General features: G+C 39.5%; 1 protein-coding gene across 2 annotated transcripts; it reads right to left on the reverse strand.

The window, feature by feature from the left end:
* Nucleotides 1-248: 248 nt before the first annotated feature.
* On the reverse strand, nt 249-22431 carry Chek1 (checkpoint kinase 1). Of its 2 annotated transcripts, none has more exons than XM_041657321.1 (13): nt 22108-22431; nt 21399-21480; nt 19939-20162; nt 18829-18893; nt 18674-18743; nt 12550-12738; nt 11266-11370; nt 9158-9253; nt 6244-6343; nt 5529-5706; nt 5175-5306; nt 4221-4322; nt 249-1970 (listed from the first exon to the last, which is right to left on the reverse strand). In XM_041657321.1, the coding sequence occupies exons 1-13, from the start codon at nt 22229-22231 to the stop codon at nt 1875-1877; spliced, it is 1563 nt and encodes a 520-aa protein (XP_041513255.1). In that variant the 5' UTR covers nt 22232-22431; the 3' UTR covers nt 249-1874. The 2 variants fall into 2 exon arrangements, with proteins under 2 accessions (XP_041513255.1, XP_041513256.1); XM_041657322.1 differs by having other exon boundaries at nt 22083-22220.
* Between the last annotated feature and the right edge of the window lie 1019 nt (nt 22432-23450).

Genomic DNA, 23450 nt, shown 5'->3' on the forward strand with positions numbered 1-23450 from the left:
ATAGATTGTCAGGTGGTGCTGGCATACACCTTTAATCCCAGCTCTTGGGACACACAGGCAGGCAGAACTCTGTGAGTTCAAGGCCAGCCTGGTCTACAGAGTGAGTTCCAGAGCAACCAGAACTGTTATATAGAGAAACCTTGTCTCTGAAAACCTCCCCCCCAAAATATTACACAGATTGTTCAACTTTACAAAGCTACTCTATGGCAAACAATATTACAGTGCCTGAAAATAATGGAAACACAATTATCAAATGACCTAGTAATTCTACCTCTCGATACACACAAAAGAATTAAAAACAGACTTGAGCAGATATTTATATATTCATGTTCACACCAGTGTCGTTTACAGTGGGTAAAAGGTGGCAACAATCCACATACATGATATGAAAGAGCTACTATGTGTGCACGCACTCGCACACATATGAACACACGTGCACAGTGGAATATTAGTCATAGAAAGGAATAAAACCTGATTTATGTCATAACATAGATAAAGCATAAAAATAAACAATTCTATGTGAAATACGGAACAATTCAAATTAATGGAGACAAAAAGCAAAATGGTGGGTACAAAGGGCCAGCAGGGAGTAGAGTCATGATTTGATAGACACAGGTTCTGGAGTCTGAGGAAGAAGACCTGTATGGCTCAGAGCAAACTTGGAATCTTAAGCATGATGAAAAGTTGAACGACTGGGAGTGGGACTGGGATCTAAGTTATACTTTAGGAGGATAATTCTGACAGCTTTTCTAGAAAACTACCAAGGAACAAATGACAGTCTTAAAAAGATGACCTGTTTTAACCAAAGTGGAAAGCAGCAGGCTGAATAAATTAGGCTCAGATTTACATCTGTGTATAGGAGAGGCAAGCATGCCAGCATATACCAATATGTAATAAACTTTAGCCATAAAATTTTAAGTGTTCTTAGCTTCAGACTAATTAAGATTGTAACTTATCTACAAAAAGAATACAGGACCCCAATCATATAATTCATATTTTAATGCACATTTTATGGAGAAAACAAAGTTTTAGTGAATCTAAAGGCGAGGAACAAGAATCAGGCCTATTCTTGTGTTGCCTTACTCGCCATCCCCTTTTTAGCCAGTGTCATCTAAAATCCCGATGGCCATAAAGTTTACTAAGTTAGATAGTAATTTTAAAAATAGAACTTATTTCTAGAGTACAGTAAAAATGTGGCTGTGTGTAAAAAAAAAATGTATGTAATTTTTAAAGTAAGATAAACATTAGAGCTTATGTTCAACTGCTTGAAAGACCAACCAGTACTTTATATAAGACTAGCTATACCAGGGGGAAAAAAATAAAAAGCTTGTAATTTTAATCATTATAATTCAAAACAGTTTTAACTGGAATAGGCCAAGCCCTTGTGCAGCACATACACCCAAACTGAAAATATAGAACATATCTTGGGATACAATTTTTGTAGCAGGCCTCACTTCATGGACCAACCAACTATACATGGTCTTTGTTTATTCATCCTTACAATTAAATAGCAGAGAAAATATGTTTTCTTAGAATGAAACAAAATGTTCTAATTTTTTTTTTCAGAAGTGAAATTCATGTATCCCAAAACTTGGTTTCTACCAGATAGGTTTCAAATTCACACAACTTAAACACAGACGGAGAAATACCTAATGAACTTGATCCATCTTTTCCCCAAAGTATTACATACAATTAAAATACAGTATTATCTGTATGCAAAACATACTAAGAATTGGAAGATGTTGGGTAATAGGAAGAGAACTCTTCAAAATCTATTGTTTGCAGTTTGCAGAATCGGATAATCTTCTCTAGGAAGAATAATGTCAACATAGCAGCACTATATTCACCAGGAATGCCCAGGGCTGACAGCTTCATCATGTAGCAGGAAACCAAACCTTCTGGCTGCTCACAATGTCACTGAGCTTCCCTTTAATCTTCAGGAAGTGTCTCTTGAACTCTAATCCATCACCCTATTTTAGGAATAATATTTTAAAAATATAAAAAAAGATTTTGTCAAAAGATCATATTCTCAGTCCTGGTCACTAGAAACAAACACCCTCAGATGTGTCCAGATCAGGCATATCTGAGGTATCCCTCAAGTCTTTTATTCCCTCCTCCTGTCTTCTGAGAATACTGGACTGCAGATATGCACAATTCCAGCTTAGTTTTTCATTCCACATAAATCTGTAGCATTTTGACTTATTCAAGCAGGCTATTATAATATCTATGGGTTCTTCATTAGTAATTTATTAAATGTAACCTGAGTGCAGTCACTTGTGAAGACCAAATATTACGGTGGAAATGGCTACATAAGCAACTCACCCGCTTCTGTGCTCTTCACTTTCTCATCAAACTGAGCAGAGAAAGTACAATAGGTTTTTTGCTGTTTCCAGGGTTAGTACCTTTGGACCTACACCAATTGCTTTCCATAAGCAGTAGAGTTTGTGAACTAAAAAGCCACACTCAAGTCCTGTCACAGTTTTATCACAAAAATGCCACTAAACTCGGTCATGACAACAGTTTCAATAGAGGAGAAGCCTTCATAATTTAATTACATACCAAGAATCTAGAAAAGAATACTACAACTATCTCCAATATAAAGAATGTGAATTATTCTTCAATCATCTCTTGAGCCACATATAAACATACATTATACTGATTTGGCTTTACAAAGAATAGGCTTTAAAACTAAAAATAATATGTGAGTAAAATCATAATATTTATCACAAAGTTAATGAGTTCCACTACATTATAATGTGCAAGCTTTTAAAAGTCATAACTTTTATTAAACAGAGATACTATATATTAATCAAAATAATCTGAGTATTCCAAAGCAGTATGAATGATAACTATTGGGAAGTATAATTATTTTCTTTACTCTTTATTCTTTTACTCTTTACTTTTCTGTACATTACCAAAAAAGTAAAAACAGTTTTTCAGGGGGAACAAAGTTCCATGTAGGGCTGGCCTCACACTAGCTGTGTAGCCACAGATGGCAGTGAATTTCGGATCCTCCCCCTACTGGGTGCTGGGAAAACAAGCATCCACGGCCACACCTAGCTCTATCCGGTACTGGTGATCCAATTGAGAGTGCACGCCAAGCAAGCACTCTAAAACCTGCACTACTTCCCCAGTCTGAAGCACGATTGATAAAAGCTCAGAACAGAAACTCGGGTTCAACCTGAAGAACAGAAACGCAAACCAGCCAGCCCCTGGCTCTTACCTCAACCTCAGTCCGAAAAATGGTTATCCTGCCTCCAGGAATCTCAGAATGAGACTGAGCCTGTCTTATCCTCTCTAGTTCTGAGATTAAAGGCGTGCACCACAACCGTCTGGTTTCTAAGGCAAGCTAGTGTGGCTACTGGGATTAAAGGCATGTGTCATTGCTGCCTGATCTGTAAGACTGGCCAGTGTGGTTGTTTTACTTTTCTGATGCTGAATCAAGTTTTATTTATTAAAAATACAAATGAAATGCCACTATACCAGTCCCTCAAGATTCTTATACTAAGGAAGGTGTCAGGAAAAAAAGAAACAATCAAAGGATATATTAGAAAAATAGATGGCAAAAGTCAAAGCTTATAACACTAAATAAAAATAAGCAAGTTACAGAATATTTATAAATGCCAAATAACTAGTCACATATTCATGTGGCTATACTTCAAAACTTTCTGTGCGGGTCTGAAACCACACAGAATTCAATTTTACATGGCCTATATACCATGTGCATCCCTTCGTATACACAGCTATGATATAGTTTAATATGTAAATATAGCATAGTAAAAGGAACACAGTTAGTAGTAAAATAGAACAACTGTAACAATATTCTAGAATAAAACTGCCAGCATTATAACCTTTATACTTTGGAGCCATTACTAAGTAACTATGACCCCCATATAAAAAGCATGAAATACTGACAGTCAATATTAAAGTCAAAATTAATATTAGGCAAGTAATATATATATATATAACCTGAACAAAAACATGTGCATATTTACTCTAGGCAAAAGGAAAATTGAGGTCCTAGTTGGGAAATAGGGGAAGACTACTTAAGAACTCATTAAGCTAATCAGAACTGTGCTGAACCTAAAAAACCCCAAGAAGCAGAAGTGCTGAGGGGTGGACTGCTTCATTTAAAAATAAAATCATAAAACCATTTTAAAACCCACAGAAATAGTTCCATACTAATAGGAAATACTATAAGTAAAACATATAAGAAATACCTTTGAAAGTCGGAAGTCAACCAGTATCTTCTCATCCATTTCTACCAAATTTATTTTGAAAATCAACTTATTGTTTCTTCTATCAGTTGTTGATACAGTAACCTAAGGCAGTAATAATAAGTTCAAGCTACATGTATGCATGAGTAAAAAATATTCTTAACAAAACCTCTAAATCAACAGGTCATACTACAATCCTTGCATGACAAGAGAGGCATGAAGAACACTATAAATTACAGGGCTAGAGAGCAAGTGCAGGTTAAGAGCACTTGACACTCATTCTTCCAGGACCTGAGTTCCATTCCCAGCACCCATGTCAGGAGGCTCCCAATCACCTACAATTCTAGCTCCAGAGCAGCTGATGCCTCCACAGAAAATGACATACACATGCACACAGACACACGCATGTACTCATAAGCGCAAATAAATGTTATAAAAGCAAAGCAGAACTGAAAGAAACAATCAAAAGAAACAGGAATATAATGAAGACTGGGGTGCAGCCCAACATGTGCAGGCCTGAGGTCAATCCCTAATACTGCAGTCAATCAATCAATCTCACATACGAAAAAGAAAACAAAACAAAAAGTTGTACCTAGGCTGGAAAGTTGTAATAACAATGAGAGGATAGTGAAGGTCTGGAGATATGACAACTCCCACTGCAGTCCCCAGCCCACAGACTAGAAAGACGCTGGGGCAAGATGACTGGTGTAAAAGAAAAGCCACAGCCAAAGCCAGCAAAGACCCAAACATGTTGGTAAGGACATTGTCAGCTGCAGCTTAAATATAAAAATACCAACTTTAGAGGTTTTAGAAAGAAAAAAAAAATCTAAAACCTTCAACTGTTTCTTTTTCAAATTTATTACTTGCATTTTCAAAATACTCATTGACTGATATCTTTTACTCAAATATTTAATTTTTTATGGTTTGAAAAAAAGACTGAAAACAAACAAAACATACCTGATTCATACAACTCTTCTTCCACTGATAGCCCAACTTCTCAAAAGTCTCTTTCAGGCACTGGTAGGATTTGTCTGCATCCAGTTTGGTGAAGAAGCGTGTCATTCTTTTGACCAAGCGCTGCCAGGGGTTCTACACAACAAAGAAAGTTCATTAGATCCCATGTGACCAGTTTACAGTAGTTAGTCTGAAATGCTTCTCCTTCACTTGGGACTCTCATAAAGGCCTCCTCTAATTATTTCTTCCTTATCCAAATAATATATATCACTAAATGTATGAATCCCATATACCTAAGACTTGAGACAACAAAAATAAAAGGCAACAGTTATTTATCTGAAAGATTAAGTTCCTTACCTGTGAGGAGCCAGGGGTACCAAGTAACTGACTGTTTACGAGCATATGATCAGGACACGTGGGCTGGGAAAAGCTGATGCCTTGTACCAGTTTGTCAACAGAGGAGGAACCGGTGTCCCACAAGGAAAGCCCTGTTGGTGGCTCTGGCTGCGAACTAGAGTATTTCACGTTTTCTTCACTGTGACAATAAGACAAAAAAGAAAAGCAAGTCTTCAATTCTCTGTTTTTAAGGTCATTTCATTCTTTTTAACTATTTACTTGGTGGGCATTTTTTGTTTTGTTTTATTTGAGACAAGATTGCATCTTGCTACTTAGACTGGCCTGGAACTGTCCCTCCTCCTACCTCAGCCTCTCAATTAGCAGTTATCTTTGACTAGAAGTGGATGTGTGCTACAGTGTTAGCCTAAAAATGTCTTTAAATAAAGTCCACCAGGCCTGTCTTATACCACACACTCATTCCAATTTTAGTGAAATTACTTGTATTATTACGCTAAATATATACATGTTTTATTCATTATTGGAAATAATTACATGTTTAGAAAAAAAGCTTAATCTGCCAATGCATGGTGGCGCACCCCTGAAATCTCAGTCCTTAGGAAGCAGACACAGGAGCATTAGTACAGGTTCAAACCAGTTTGCACATCCGAGTTCTAGTTCAGTCAAGTAAGACCCTATCTCAAAAACAAAAAAATTACTGAACTTTAGTAATTCTTACCTGGAAGCACTATTTACTGGAGAAAAGTCCAAATTGGAATGAATGTGCTTAGAGAATGACTCTGACATACCACCTGAAGTGGCTCGGGGCCTCTTTGCTCCTAAAAAGGAATAAACACAAATCTTCTATGAAAGTATTAACTAAACCAACTGGCACATCTAAACCCATTTAAACCCATTAAAGCCACATCTAAACCCATTTACTGAACATAAAATAATATAAAGTCTTTTCTTAAACAATTTTATAAGAAATGTTACATTAGTGTTTCACTGAGGCCATAATTTTAATGACACCTTTAATGGGTAACACGATAGTCAACAAAGGACTAGCTAAATAACTAGAACTTTTAAAATTTTTAAATAACTCATGATTATGACAGCAAATACTAAATCTGTTCCGATATTCTCTTCCTTTGAAGACGCTTTACCAAGAACAGTCGTGACACAGAAAATGAAGCCACTTTAAACTCCCATTCCTCAGCTGGGCTGTGACAGTCCATGCCACTTCTTACACCCATTTCCTCAAAAAGGATTATTTCAAAACTTCTCTTCTGAATTATCAATACTACACTCCACTTCATCATTATTTAGCATGATATATTATCCTCCTTTTAGAAAAAAATGCTACAGACCTAAAGTAACTCAGTATGACACTATCAAATCTACAAATAGACTTGTTTAAGCCTCTAGTTCTCGTTGCATCCTCCCCTCAAATATTAAGCTTGATACTTGTATTATGGGTCCATTATCCCTTCCTCAAAACACAGACACACACATGCATGCACATGCACGTGTAAACGCACACGTGCACACACACATCTTCCTCAGAAACCCTAATCCTGATACTCTTTTACTCACTCCCCTTTCAAGTAAATTAAAAAGTATGTCTTTCAAACTGGGCAGTGGTGTCACACACCCATAATCTCAGCACTCAGGAGGCAGAGGCAGGTGGATCTCTGTGAGTTCAAGTCCAGCCTGGTCTATAAGAGCTAGGCCCAGAACAGGCTCGATAGCTATAGCAAAACCCTGTCTCGAAAAACAAAACACAAAAAGTAAAAACCATTCCAGAATCTCACCACTGAGCATTCAGGGAGATAACAACCAGTCAAATGACAGAATTAATAGATTCATAGATTCTAAGTCCAGTAACAGTCAAAGGATTGTTGAAGTCATGGGGAGGAAAAAGGGGTGGAGGGGAGAACAGAAATAATCTAGAGTGGCAACCACAGTAAAGTGTCTAAAGATGACTAAAGGAAGAAACCTCAGGGATTTACGAAATCAGGATACTGAAAAGATCATCAACATTTAGTACTGTGGCACGGAAGCACAGGCACAGGCCTGTAATTTTAGCACTCAGGGGCTCCTAGAACAACCCAGTGTGGGCGACACAGTGAAACTCAACCTAGGCGGAAAAACAATACATCGTCTTGTTGGAGACGATGGTATGTTAATGACTGGAATCATGTAGGAACCGTGGGTAGCACACTATGATGAGATCTTTCCTGGAGGTGAAAGAACTTGAGATGAACAGAAGATGAACAAAGTGAGAGTGAACCAGCAGGGAGACGTCTACCTGCACTTCCTGACCCGAGGGCATGAAGGTGAGGGAAAGAAAAAACATCCACAACATCCTCTGGATGAACTGGATTTCAAACAGAGCAAGGTGTAAGAAAAAAAAAAAATTCACAGAAGAACTAAAGATAAATTCCTCATTCGACTGTAGACTACGGTCCTCTCTCCCTCTACATGTCTAACATTAGACATGTAGAACATTTTACTGGCACTGTCTAACACAATTTTCTTTGATTCTTGGTCTATTACAGCATCATCACTGGATTGTGGAGTCTAGAAATCACTCAACACTCTCCATGAAAGCTATCTACAAAGATCACTACCAGGGGCTGGAGAGATGGCTCAGAGGTTAAGAGCATTGCCTGCTCTTCCAAAGGTCCTGAGTTCAATTCCCAGCAACCACATGGTGGCTCACAACCATCTGTAAAGGGGTCTGGTGCCCTCTTCTGGCCTGCAGGCAAACACACAGACAGAATATTGTATACATAATAAATAAATATTTTTTTAAAAAAAAAAGATCGCTACCAGATCATAGACTCCAATGGAAAGGTTAAACCTTGGTGTTATTACCCATCCAACAGAACCTCTACGTAATGGAACATTCCTAGTCTCTAATAACTCACTTCTACAAACGTTTCATCCACCTTTCGGTTCTTTTTCTGTTTCTTCATTTCCACTTTCCATCTAAATAGCATTCCTCACGCTTAGCTTAATATGGTTTAAGTTTCCCATAATTGGTATCTGAAGCTTAGTTCACACACACACACACTTGGAAAGTTTACTCAGCTCCAAACCAAAAAAAAAAAAAAATGAACAAACACAAGGTCATGTCACAGCAAGCTGACCTTTCTCAAGTTCTTCAAATACACTCAAAGTACAAAATCTAAGATATGTCCAAATGCTGCTGCTTCTGCACAGAATCAAACATGGTGGTGGCCCACGCCTTTAATCGCAGCACTTGGGAGGCAGAGGCAGGCGGATCTCTGTGAGTTCGAGGCCAGCCTAGATAACAAGAGCTAGTTCCAGGACAGGCTACAGAGAAACCCTATCTTGGAAAACAGAACTAAACAAAAACGCCTCGCCTGTTAGCTCCTTTTAATCTTCAAAATTTAGACTTCATGTCATTTCCTTATGAAGAAAAGTCTTCCTTGTTTCATGAGACTGTGTCAAAGCATTGAGCTATAGCATTCTTCTTAGGTGTTAATGAACAAAATTTTGAATTTGCTTTTCCTATTACATATTAAAATCTTTCTTTCGGCAAACCAGAGTTAAGATATGGGTTTGTGGTATTTTGTTAAGCATGTTTCACAGAGAAAAATGAGCATATTTTTTTAATCTTTTACCTCTGTTAAGTGGCTTGTTGTACCATCTGTCTTTCTTAATGTCTGGGATGGTAATCCTTGCTGATGGATTCTCTACTAGAATTTTATGAAGCAAAGCTGAAAACAAAACAAGACAGCATTTGTAAAAGAGTTAAGCAGATTAGACCAAACCTAAATGTTAGGCACATGGCACACTTGAGATACACAGGCAGGATGTTTAAGAATGAAGCCAGCCTGGGACATCTAGATTAATTTTAAAAAGAACTCATACAATTCCCAACATCAAGAATGTAAACAAGGAATGCAAAGTGACCCAAGCTTGTAGTCCCAGCACTCAGGAGACTGAAAGGACTGCCAGTCAGGTCCTGCCTGGGTTTCAGGCCAGCATGGGCTAACATAGACCTTGTCTCCAAAAATGAAAGGCATCTTATTACCAGATGTTAGCATCTGAATGCCAGTATGTAAAGGTAGAGACTGGAGGATCCGGGTCATGACGACACAGCTGAGCTCAGAAATTAGCCTGGGCTGAATAAAACCATTTCAAAACCAAGGTCAACAACAATAAAATATAAAGACAGAAACATACACACGTACACACACACACACACACACACACACACACACACACACAAACACATTCAGAGTTTAAAAGACCTTTCTAAACCTGGCAATATAAGCCAGAAACCACAATGACAAGATTTTAGATAATGAAAAATTTAAGACATCTGCATATTAAAATAAGCAGCACAATCAAAATAAATGACAAGTTCAAGGAAATACTGTAAAAAACACAATGGTCAAATAATATTAATGCCTTTTTAGAAAAACCCCCAAAGGATTAAGAAAAACTAAGCAAACTGATAAAGTTAATAACGCACTATTAAGTTTAAAATAAAACTTAGAAAGCAACATCAGTTACAGATTTATTGGTTAAAAACAATTACTTTCCCCAGGCACAGCGGCATACAATGTAATCCTAAACTCCGTGAATATGAAAGTCAGCCTGGTCAATGCAGCGAATTCCAGGCCAGTCAGGGATACATAGTGAAACCCAGTGTTTCAAAATATAACAATGAAAAAGTAATGTAAATAAATAATAAAATGGCACAAACTTTTTAAAAAGTATATTTGTAAAATAAGCCAATAACATTTAAAAACATACATACTCTCTGAACTGTACAGTTCTGCTTGTGGGAGAAGGAAAAATTTTTATATAAATAAAGGATACACACAAGCATCAAGTAACATGATGCTTATCATACCTCTTCACTAAAAGTAAAATTAAGGAAAAAATCTAAATCTCGCAAAGTGGTAGTGGCTCCCAGCACTCAGGAGGCAAAGCAGGCGAATCTCTGTGAGTTCGAGGCCAGCCTGGTCTATAGAATAAGTTCCAAGACAGCCAGAGCTGTCATACAGAGAAACCCTGTCTTGGAGAAAAAAAAGAAACAAAAAACAAACAAAAATAAATAAAATAAACAAACCCTAATCTCTAAACTGGATGAGGAAGACATATCCATATAATGAATACCATCAGCCTTTAAAAGTATAATCAAGACCTGTAGTTACTGTTATGGGAAATGCTAAATATCAAAATTAAAATGAGTTACAAAATATAAGTACTATGGTTTAATTTTTGCAAAAGTATATACTTATAACTAATATATACATATATAGTATACATTTGCTATATTTTTTTTACATAAAAGTATAGGCATATATATCAGAATACCTTTAAAGATATTTCCAATGCCACAATTAGAGTTGTTTCCTTCCTCCTTCCCGCTTTCTTGAGGTGAGGTTTTTCACTATGCAGTCCTGGCTGGCTTGGAACTCCCTATGTAGGCTAGGCAGGCTCACAGAAATTCACCTGCCTCTGCTTCCTGAATGCTGGGATTAAAGATGTGTGCCACTACACCGAACCATTTTTTTCTGAAGTTTTACTTACATTTTCTAAGTTAGCTAAAAGGACTATGGGTCACTTACATTAAAGAAAAAAAGAAGAAGAAGGGAAGAAAGGAAGGAGAGGGGAGGGAAAGGGAGGGCAGGGCAGGGCAGGGAGAGTAAAATCAGCTAGCATGAGAGACTTTATTACCCACAAAATCAATACTTTCAGTCTAACAACCAGTTACCCAGAGGAGCAGAATCAATTTTTTTCCAAGGATTGAGATAGGTTTTTTTTTCTTTCCAATCAGAATATTCCTGACAGCTGTCACTGGGCTGGTCCCACGGCAACTCTAAAAATAAAACAAGATTCAGTTTTCTGAGTGTTCACAAAATTATGTAATAAAGATTTCAAGGAAAAACAATCACACAAAAAAATAAATGAACAATACATAAAAAGAATACAAGTTTCTTCCACAGTGATTCAATAAGGTTTTCATGCTAAGTTCATAGGAACCTACTCTTTCACATGAAGGCTAGAGATTTATTTAATGACAGAGTACGTGTCTGGTAGGTGTTAGGTCCTGGGTTCAATCTCCGGCAACCCTAAAAGAAGTAGCTATACCTCATGAAAATGAATCTCTCTCTGGGTTACAAGTTTCAAGGTAGTTAAATAATATGCTAACTATAACAGGTTAAATGCATGTTTCCCCTCTAAATGTTTTCCTGAAATCCTAACCCCCAAGATAATGTATGTGAGAGCTTGATTGGAGGTTCTAGCAGGGGACGGCAGCTACTCATATACACTTGACTGAAGGCTGACTCTCTTCTACTCAAGGGAAGTGGTCCTCTTCAACCCAGTCCACTTCAGGAGAGGAAGGCAACACCAACCTCGCCAGCCAGAGATCAACGAAGGGAAAGATGCTGCAGCCAATCACTCACTCTCACACTCCCAGAGATGGGTGATAGGATGAGAAGGAAAGCCCTCAAAAGTGGGATTTGGGGGGCTGGAGAAATAACTCAAAGGCTAAGAGCACTGGCCGCTCTTTTAGAGGTCCTGAGTTCAATTCCCAGCAACCACATGATGGCTTGCAGCCATCTATAATGAGATCTGGTGCCCTCTTCTAGTGTTAGATATACATGCAGGCAGAACAATGTCTACATAATAAAGTCTTAAAAAGATAAAAAGTGAGATTTGGTTCCTTATGAAGACACATCAGTGAGATGGTCAACTACAAGAAAGAGGGCCTCAGAATATGGCCATGCTTGCACCTTCATCGCTCAGACCTCAAGCCTTCAAAATCTGTATGAAATAGATAAGTCTGCTGTGCACAACGCACTCACTGTATGGTACTGTTACTGTAGCCCGAAGTAATTAACACTAACAATACTATTGCAGAACTCTGCCGTTAAAGGCTGGGCTCACATCCTTTCTATTACAGAATTAGATTGCCTTAGGTTATTTCATTTTTATTTTGGTATAAGAAATCTGATTTTTCAGAGAAAAGTTTCTCATAATTAAACAGCCTTACCTCCAGCCAACATTGCAGTAAGTACTATTCCACAGGACCAAACATCAACTGGTTCTGCATGAAATTCTTTTCTCTTTAGAAGTTCGGGAGCAACATAAGGTAAAGTACCACACATCTTGTTCAGTAAGCGTTCGCGATTATTATGCCGAAACACTGTTGCCAAGCCAAAGTCAGAGATTTTGAGGTTATCTAAGACAAAAGAAAATAAGACCAGCACCGTTTAAAAGAATCTGTAAATGTATAGGAATTACTTGAAATAACACTGGTTTCCCTTAAGGCTTATAGAATTTCTCCATCTGAAAAATCAGCAAATCTATGTATGTGTAAAAGAAAAAAGAAAGGCACCATCATTTATACTAAACTTGGCAAAGATCTCATCTTCTTATTAAACAAAGAAATATCATCAACACAAAAACCAGTTTACACCAGGTTAAATAAAGATATTGTGGCTGCCCTCCTGGAAAACAAATCTAGAAAGAGGGTAGAGCAAAATTCTTCACAGACAGCTGTGCAAGGTAAGAAGTCATCAGCAAAGCTTTCTCAATGGTAAATGATGTCAGTTGGCAAATATATATATATGTGTGTGTGTGTGTGTGTGTGTGTGTGTGTGTGTGTATGTAACTAAACTAAAAACTGAGAAGCCATAAGAACATGTCAAAGCATCAAATCTGAGAATACAAGCAGAAACTTCGTGTCAAAACAAGCCAGAACAAGCTTCTACTCTATCCTCCCATCTTTATCACACACAAACAGCACAAAACTTTCTGTTTTAACATACTGATGAATATCCACAGCATGCAAGTAATAGGTTCTATGTTAGTAATGCAAATGGTAGATGAAATCATTGAGAAAGACTGATAATAAACCATGGTATACAGGCTATGAAAATCAAATATCATAGAATGCCATAGCAAAGGGTCTAACTAAGGAGTTAGAGAAACCTACCTATTATGAAAGATTATCAATAGATACAACCTGCTGAAAGAAGTGTGGCCAAGGAGTCACAAACTGTGAAACATTCACTTTTTGAACTAACAATTCTCACTGCTAAAACCATATCTACCTACAGGAGAAATTCCACGAATTCACAACTGTAAGAATAATTGTAATAGCCGGGCGGTGGTGGCGCACGCCTTTAATCCCAGCACTCAGGAGGCAGAGGCAGATGGATCTCTGTGAGTTCAAGAGCTAGTGCCAGGACAGGCTCCAAAACCACAGAGAAACCCTGTCTCGAAAAAAAAAAAAAAAAGATTAATTGTAATAATATTAATTATAAGTATCCATCAATAAATAAGTAACAAGATCTTAAAATACATTCATACAATGAAAACTATGGAAATAGTTAACAAAACAAGGTCTGGGCATTCACACAGAATCAGATATCTAAGAAAAGGGCTAGTAGCATAACAAATCTCATTTTAAGTATTTTTGTATTGAGTTTTTCTTCTATTTTAAGTTACAAACAAATGTCCACACCACATAACTTATAGCCAGTGTATTTGTTACCTATATTTAGCTTTGAGAGATATAGGTTGTAATTACATCTTTTTAATAATTATATATGATAAAATCTAGACCAACCACTGAGATTACAACTTCAACTACTTCTAAGTAGCAGTCGTTTTGAACACTAATGATTTACCATAGCATCTTTTGAGTTTGGTTGTTTCATCGTGTCTGTAACATAATATTAAGTTAGAAACTACAGAAATGAATTAAAAATTTAATTCATTTAATTAATTAAAAACTACAGAAATGAATTAAAATTTAGAGATGTGATTTAGAGATATAACATGTCTGTGAAGGAAAGAACAGAAGGGAAGATTTTAGATTATGATGGGATTTTGTTTCTTTAATTTACTAACAAATACTAAGTAGAAACAAAATAAACATACAAGAATAACAGCGCAATCAAGATGCACTTACCAGACATTCAGCTTAACATTTATGAAATTCTTAAATTAATAAAGTTATATTTAAAAACAAAATAGCTGAATGGTGCTTAATCCAAGCACTTGGGAGACAGAGGCAGGTAGATCTTTGCATTCAAGGCCAACTTGGTCTACTGAGCAAATTCCAGGAGGGCTATAAAGAGAAACCCAAAACAAACAAATAAATAAATAAACTAGGGAGGGAGACAGGGAAGGAGGGAGGCAGGCAGAGAGGGAGGGAAAGAAGAAAGAAAAAAAAGAACAGGGTTAAAGAGATGGTTCCGTGGTTAAATCACTGACTGCTCTTCCAAAAAATTCTAATTCAAATGCCAGCATCCACATGGCAGCTAACGCTCCTCTGTACTGCAGTTCTAAGAGGATTCAGTGCCCTCTTCTGTTCCCCACTAGCACTGCCGGCACATGGTGCAGACATGATGCAGGAAAACACCACACACATACGCCTTTGCCTTTCAGAGCTCATCTATCCTAAGCCGTTCTTTAGCTGGTGTTAGAACAGGATTCCAACATGAACTGAAAACTGGCAGCTCTCTAGGCCCTCCCTGGGACTCTAACACCAAACTGAGGCTGCTGAGACTTCAAGTCTTGTGGATCAACAACTACTGGATATGAGTCATTCCATCAGAATACAGCCATTACTGAACTGCTGAACCACAGTTCATTAGCGTGAAGCCACACTAATGAATCCCTTACTAATATACAAATATACACTATTTCATTCTATCATTGTTTCTTAGAAAAACCTGACTAATAACCAAAGAAGTGAAAAACATTTTTGTTGTCATTGCTTTGTTTTTGCTTTTTCAAGAAAGGGTTTCTCTGTAGCTTTGGAGTGTCTCCTGGAACTTACTCTGTAGACCACGCTGGCCTTGAACTTACAGAGATCCACCTGCCTCTGCCTCCCAAGGGCTGGGATTAAAGGCGTGTGCCACTACCACCTGGCTGGAAGTAAAAGACTTCTATAATAAAATCCTTAAATCCCTGAACAAAGAGATGGAGAAAGACTAGAAAATGGAAAGACAAGGCCGGCGGTGGTGGCGCACGCCTTTAATCCCAGCACTCGGGAGGCAGAGGCAGGCGGATCTCTGTGAGTTTGAGGCCAGCCTGGTCTACAAGAGCTAGTTCCAGGACAGGAACCAAAAGCTACAGAGAAACCCTATCTCGAAAATCCAAAAAAAAAAAAAGAAAGAAAGAAAATGGAAAGACATTCCACGCTCGTGGATTGGTGGAATATTATGAAAATGACCATTTTACCAAAATCTATTTACAGATTCAATGCAATTACAATGTAAGTCACCATCTCATTCTTCACAGAAATAGAGAAAACTATCCTAAAACTCATATGTAATCATAAAAGACTCTGGATAGTCAAAATAATCCCAAGCAGAAAGAACAATGCTCGAGGATTTGAAGCTACAGGTCTCGAGCTGTATTACAGAGCTGTAGTGATCAAAACAGACATGTGGACCAACATAACAAAACCCAAGTCCTAAACATAAAAATACGTGGAGCTTCAGTCATTTAGTATTTGACAAGACGCCAAAAACATACCCTGAAGAAACAAAGTATCACCAATAAATGGTGCTGGGGAAACTAGATGTTCACCGTGCAGAAAAATGAGACTATTTATCACTTTGCACAAAAACTAACTCCAAATAGATCAAAAACCTAAATGTGAAACCCCAAACACTGAAACTGCTAGAAGAAAACATAGGCAGTGCCTACCCTCTGCAACCCAGATGCAGGACTTTCTGAATCCATCTCCATTTGCCCGGGAATTAAGGCTAATAATTGAAAAGTGGGACTTCATAAAACTGAAAAGCTTCTGCAGAAGTGAAGAAACAGTCAGCTGGGTAAAGAGAAAACCCACACAGAGACTAGGAAGGAGAAAACTTCAGAAAGGGTAAGATGCTTAAATAACAACAAGGGTGTCTGAAAATATACAATCATACTCAACAGAGAATTAATATCCAGAATACATAAAAACCTCAGGAAACAAAGACTGAGAAAAACCCATTCTCCCCCACCCCCCAAAAGTTCTCTTTTTGGCAAGGCCTGGAGAATTTAACCCATTTCTGGCAAGGCCGATAGGTAGTTTGCTGTCTAATTCTGGGCATGACCCCAGAGCATATGTGCTGCCTGCTCTCCTCGCTTTCCTTACACAGACTATTGCTGGTTGACTTTAGTCTGACATTCTTAGGGCCATACATGAAATGGCTATTCTATTAGGAAAACTTTACCTTGATGATTCTCCTCTGGGTGAGCTGGGGGTGGGGGTGGGGGGATGTTGTTAAAAATATACAGTGGATCTGATTCACCTCTTAAAGCCTTTGATATTTCAAGTGTGACTATGAATTCAGGATTCTCAACAGGATGCTGCCTTTCCATTGCACCTTGTGACGAATTTGAAAGAGTCACAGTAATTCAGGACATTACACATTTGCAGAATTGTCCTGGAGAGAATGATTCTAAGCAAAGGAGTCTAGTAGTAATGCAAATAAAGATAATACCAAGCATTAATGGAAAAGTCCAAGAACAGAGAATGAAGTGGAATCATAGAAAGTCACAATGCCCTTATTTTTATAGCTGTGCCAATGCCATAGGAAGCTGAGAGGAAGGGGATGTGAGAACAAGGAATAAGTAGTGCCAACGTTAAGAGTAAGCCTTTTAGTTATGTAGTTTCAGGATGATAAAGAAATCCTACAGGAGATAGAGTAGTGTAAGATACAGAATGCAGGGATTCATCCTCGGCTGATGAGTTGATTGGCAGAGTTTAGGTTTAATTAAAGGTAAACATTAACCATTAGAGGCAAAACTTTCCCTCACTTTGCATGATGCTGTAACTGCAAATGCTGCCAACTGAGCACACTGTTCCACCTGTAGGTGTGCCTGGTTAGAAAACTTCCTTTGTTGCTTACTGTACTGCTTATGCTTCTACTATCGCGGCTACCAATCAAGTAGGTAACTATTACTGGTGGGGAAATCAAGGGACTAAAAGGGAAGACAATAAGAACTGGCAACTATTGTAATTATTATTAGAAACTTAAGGAAACAAATATGATTGTAAAACTGTTCATGCAAACTATTGAAACTGTATCAATAAAAGTGGCTCAGACTACCCAGGGCCACTTGTTTGAAACAGGTGGTCAGACTTTTCTTCTTTTGCCAACTTCAAACATCCATCCCAGGTCATCAGACCCGTTTAGAGCAAGGCTCTCAGCAAATAACCAACAAACTGATAACACAAATGTGGTATAAAAGATGTGGTATTCTCCTTCTAGGAGCCAAAGACCATTCAGCAAAACTCCAACCCTCTTTGGAGTTTTGTTAGTCAGGGTATCCAAGAGACTCCCAAAACATCACAAGCTACTGCTACTACTCCTGCCCTTAGATGCTCCCCAGAGGTAGGAGATAAGCAAGTCCTTGTGGCTAAATACACAAGGCACAGGGCCCTGAGGCCCTTGAGCTGGAAGCAACCTAAATCCTGTGGACGACCTTTATTGGCACTATGCAAGCTTCCAAAGGAGGGAAGCAGCAGACAGTTCTACCCAGCTATGATGCCTATGAACCACAGCCACCACCAGCAGAGCACAATAACCCTAAGAGTGCAGTCATGGTATAGCTACCTTGACGCTCAAATTGGACTTCAGACCCACTCAACAAGAGAGAAATCATGCCCAGGAGTGGAAACCTCGTGAACTACACGGGGTTAGGGAAACCACGGATCTTGGAGGAGAGCCTACAATTGCCACTTTCCTAAGCCAGCATAATCCCTAACTACTACCCAAAGGTAAGTGTGGCCTCACCTCTCATCAAGGAAATTTCCCTATACAACAGAATGAGACCATTATGGAAAACCAAAGGGCAGAGTTGCAGAGCCCAGTCCCAATGGATACATTTATAAGACATTCATGGACCTAAGGGTCAGGAATCATTGCAGAAGGGGGCAGCAGAAGGACTGTAAGAGCCATTCGTTATTCCGGGTATTTGTCTACCTCATCTACAACTATAGCATTAGACTTCTGAAGTCCAAATACAGGGAGTCTCCCTGATTCCCATAAATTCTTAGACTTTTCTTGAAGTGGGGAGGGGTTCCAGGATTTCAGTAATGTGGAAACCTTGATCAGGCCTATACAACTAACTTAATAAATAACATTAACAATGTGGACTCTTACCCCTTTCATCCAAGAGGAGGTTTTCTGGTTTAATATCCCTGTGAGTTATTCCAATTCCATGCAGATAGACCTGAGTAGGGGTAGAAACAGAACTCAGCAACTCACCTATGACTGGTGTTAATTTTGAGCACAGTATAAGAAGCTATGGTACCTACCACTCCTGCCATGAGCTGATGGAAGAACCTCTGAGCATCTTGTTCAGGCATGCCTATGTCTGGCTCTGGAAGAAACAATCATTGGTAAGTCTACTGAAAACATATACTTAGGCATCCACCATATAGGCTCTTACTCCTTATCTCATTTATATTGTACTAAAGCAAACAAACTTATACTAACAAAAGATTCAAGCCTAATAACAAATATATTACTACTAAATGACTCAAATCCATCTAGCTGCTAAATAGCTAAAATTAGCTAACATTGTAGGAAAATCATAAAAACAACAAAGTATTTTAATCTTATACCAACTCCAATGATTGGTTTCCTTCACATTTCCCCCTACTTCTTCTAAACACAAAACTCAGGGCTGGAGAGATGGCTTAACAGTTCAGAGTACTAGCTGCTCTTTTAGAAGACCAGGATTTGATTCTCAGCACTCACATGGCTCCAGGGGATCCAGTGCCTCTTCAGGCCTCTCTCTTACAGCACATCATAAAATTCTCATATTACAGACTCAAGAATACCTCTTATTGGTCAGGTTTTATTGTTGCATAATCAACGTGAAAATAAAACTGATCAAATAGCTATCTAACATTAAAATAAGGTGAGACAGTTGGGCGGTGGCAGCCTTTAATCCCAGCACTCAGGAGGCAGAGGCGGGCAGACCTCTGCGTTCAAGGCCAGCCTGGTCTGGAAAGTGAGTTCCAGGACAAGCAGGACTACACAGAGAAACATCGTTTTGAAAAAACATACCCCCAAAAAATACAACGGAGGGCTCCAGTGATAGCTCAGTGGTTAAGAAGAGCAGCTGCTCTTCCGGAGGACCCAGGTTCAATTGCCAGCACCCACATGGCAGCTGTAACTGTAACTCCTGTTACAGAGGATCTAAAACCCCCACACATATGAGAGACAGAAGAGACACCAATGCACATAAAATAACAGTCTTGAAAAACTTAATTAGTTAATAAATAATAAAATGAAGTACAACTGAGAATGTGGCTTAGTAATGAACCACTTGAAGGGTCACACACACACACACACACACACACACACACACGATTTATAAACTTGTTCAGTAAAATAATTATCTTAAAACTTTTCCATACCTATTCTATCAAAAAGCTCTCCTCCACTACAGTATTCCAGAAATAGATACTGGATATTGCCTTCTCTCCTGTGGCCATAGAATTTCACAACATTCTCATGATTTAACATCTTATTGATGCAGATTTCTTTCTTAATATTCTCTGGGCAGTCTATGGCCCGCTTCATGTCTACAATTTTCACTGCAACAGCTTCTTCGGTTATTCTATTCACAGCAAGTTGAACTCTTAAAAAGAAAAGGAGAGAGTTAAAACATTTTCACATCTGAATTCTATTTCTCCTAAAACTTCAAAAGATTAGTGATGCGTGCCTATAATTCCAGCATTCTGGAGACAAGAGAAAAAGATCCAAGTTCAAGAAATTCTTTATTAAAAAAAAAAAAAAACAGAACAAGCAGGGTGTGGCAACATGTCTTTGATCCCAGCACTGAGAAACAGAGATAGGCAGAACTCTTCGAAGGTACATGGCTGGAGACTGCTCAGCAGTTAGGGGCACTTGCTTCTGTTCTGGGCACAATTCCTGGCACCCACCTGGTCACAGCCATCTGTAATTCCATTTGAGAAGGATCCCACCTTCTTTTGGCCTCTGTTGGCACTATACACATGTAGTACACTAACATGTGAACACTCACATATATATATATATATATATATATATATATATACATACATACATACATATACACACATAAATCTTAAAAAGAGAAATCTTTAAAAGGTTAAATATAACTTTCCAAAATATTTTTTCCCTTCAACATTTTCTTCATTGAGGACAGTGAGATGGGTTCTGCCGTGTTCTCCAGAGAAATGAAAGGAAATGTGAATTACTACAGTTAAAGCTCCAAAAAGTCCTTACCTAGTGCACTGCAGGGTAGATTAGCAAATAAAGCTTGCTCAAGGACACAAAACACAGCCAGGAACTACAAGTGTGAGGACCTGAAATAAATCAGGATGCCTCCAGGGACTTTTCATTATCTCATTTAAATTCTAAGATGCGTGGTTTGATAGAGAAAAAACTAACTTAACTCTTACAATTCAAGGAAAAGAAAGTTTTTTAAAAAGCTGGGTTAATGCAGCCTTATAACACCTACCCTACCAGGGAGGCAGCAGCGCAAGGCCAATCCACAGTGGGAAGAAAGGAGGGGTGGGTGTGGATCTGTAAGTTCGCTTGCTAAGAGCCTTGATTTACAAATGCAAACATCTATCCCCTTTGCCACTAGAAATAAAGGATTTTTTATTTATTATTCACAGCGGATGGAAGGTAAAATTTAAACTACGGAGGCCTTCAAGGCGGTTAAGCAGGTAAAGCCACCTGCTGTCAAGCTTGATCTAAGTTCAGTCCTCCGAACTCTAATGAAAACCAACTCCCACACGTTATCCTAGTACCTCCACATGCTCACTGTGGCAGAACACACACGCTCTAATAAATGTAATAAAATATTTAAATGAGGGCTCAAACTTACTCTCCATAAGCACCTTCTCCCAAAGTTTGCACCAAGTCCCAGTCTTCCACAAAAGGCACTGCCATGGCTCCCAGGACAGCGGCTGTAAAATGCAGGATCCCAGAAAATGAAGGGGGGGGTGAGTGTAAACTCTCATCACTTGTAATGCCACTGAGCAATGCCTCCTGCCATGATTCCGCAAGACTTTGTGGATTCCCCTTACATCTCATCCGTTTCTACCCAAGTCACAATCCTAAATTTAGGCATTTTGTCCAGTATATCACAATCCCTATTCAGCCACGTTTGTCCTCCGCCTTTATGCAAAACTGAATACTTGCTGGGATCAGAGGCTGAGACAAAGGCTTCCCGGTGAAGGACCGGGAGTAGGAGTTGCGGCCCGGAGCGCGGGGTTGGGGGGAGGGGGAGAAGTGTGAGTAACTTACTGTAATTACCGCCGGGGCAGCCCCTCCTCCTACCCGTTCACTTCCAATTCCCACCCCAACGGCACGTGTCCCCAGGACCCGGAGGGAAAGGGGCGGGGCCAAACTGTTGAGAGTAGCGGAAGGCAGGGACCCCTAGAGCCGGAAAGGTGTGCGAACGCCGGAGGCTCTGGTCCCTTTACCCCGGAGAGCTGCGGGCTACCAGCTCGACCCCGCACTTCGGGAGGCCCTCCCATCTCTCCCGTCGTCATGACCACTCCCTCACCGTGCCCGTCCACACTAATCAAGACCTCTGAGTCCTTCTCTGGAGTCCTCTTCCACCGTTCGGGGCGCTCTTCTCAACAAGCAGTCCTTTGCCAGCTGCCACGGGAATCCAAATGCAGAACTTTTCCCGCCAAAATTTGCTTGCATCATCCTGTCGCAAACGCGCACACCTTTGCCGTAAAGCGGGCCGGCGCGCGTTGTCCTATCCCTGGCTCTGCAGAAGAGCAACTTCAGTAGACCGACCCGGAAGAGGCTGTCCTTTCTAGCACTGGCCCTGCCCAGTCCAAGACACTCGCAGACGAGTTTGGTATTGAGCGCCTTGATGAGAATTGATCTGAGTCCCAGAGTGAAATGGCATCGGGAATGTGCTCCGCTGGACGCCTTACGTTGCTCCAGAGAGGCGCCGAATCCTCCATCCAGACCGAGTGAGCGTCAGTTGGGCACAGGCCAAAGACTGGGTTCCTTGCTGCTCTGAGCCTGCAAGGGTTGCACCGTTAACTACGTAAACAGACCAGCTCGTGACCTCGGAGCCCCTGCTAGGAAGAACTTGTGAGGCTCAAACTGAGCGCCACAAAGTGCTCTGTAAATGCTAGACTGCGGTACCCTTACTTAATATTCAGTTTAGAAGCTAGCGACTACTTGTAGAGTTGATCCAAAAAAAAATGAAGGAAAGCCGGGTGTGGTGGTGTATGCTTGTAAACCTAGAATTTGGAAGGCGTATGCAAGGCAAGAAAATAGTTAAAAGTCCAGCCCGGGTTATGCAGAGTTAGTCTTCTCAGATAAACAAAAAACGAAATAGTTTTAGAAATGACCACACAGCCGGGCGGTGGTGGCGCACGCCTTTAATCCCAGCACTCGGGAGGCAGAGGCAGGCGGATCTCTGTGAGTTCGAGACCAGCCTGGTCTACAAGAGTTAGTTCCAGGACAGGCTCCAAAACCACAGAGAAACCCTGTCTTGAAAAACCAATAAATAAATAAATAAATAAATAAATAAATAAATAAATAAAAATGACCACACAGCCTCAAGTACGAGGGGGCAGGACAAAGACAGCATTTGGAGTTTACAGTCCAGTCAGGATCACCAGTTTTACCTGCACAAGTTCCAAAACTAGTTGAGCCCAACCTGTCTGTAGGAAAACCATTTGCCTAATTTTACTAGCTTTCCAATTCTTAAGCGAACATGCTGGTCCACACCTCTAATACCACACTTGAAACCTCAGGCAAGAGATAGCCAGCTAGACCCACCCACTCTTTGTGGTGACTCGCTTGTAATGACAACCAATGAAGGTTGGGGTAGGGAACTGCTTCAGGTTTGTCAGCCTGAGTCAAAGAGCATGATTCTGTCTTAAAGAGGAGCTGGGTAGAGTAG

The sequence above is a fragment of the Microtus oregoni genome, unplaced genomic scaffold (assembly GCF_018167655.1).
Source record: "Microtus oregoni isolate MIOR12 unplaced genomic scaffold, Mior012 000008F_ref0000371, whole genome shotgun sequence".
NCBI lineage: Eukaryota > Metazoa > Chordata > Mammalia > Rodentia > Cricetidae > Microtus > Microtus oregoni.

What these genes read in the sequence shown, in the direction of transcription:
- Chek1 (XM_041657321.1), bottom strand. Translation starts at nt 22,231, where the DNA reads ATGATGCAAGCAAATTTTGGCGGGAAAAGTTCTGCATTTGGATTCCCG. An exon ending in ATCAGCTCATGGCAGGAGTG is followed by an intron (nt 18,744 to 18,828) that starts GTAGGTACCATA and finishes ACCCCTACTCAG; the next exon opens with GTCTATCTGCATGGAATTGG. An exon ending in GTACCCCTGGCTCCTCACAG is followed by an intron (nt 5,307 to 5,528) that starts GTAAGGAACTTA and finishes TTTGTTGTGTAG; the next exon opens with AACCCCTGGCAGCGCTTGGT.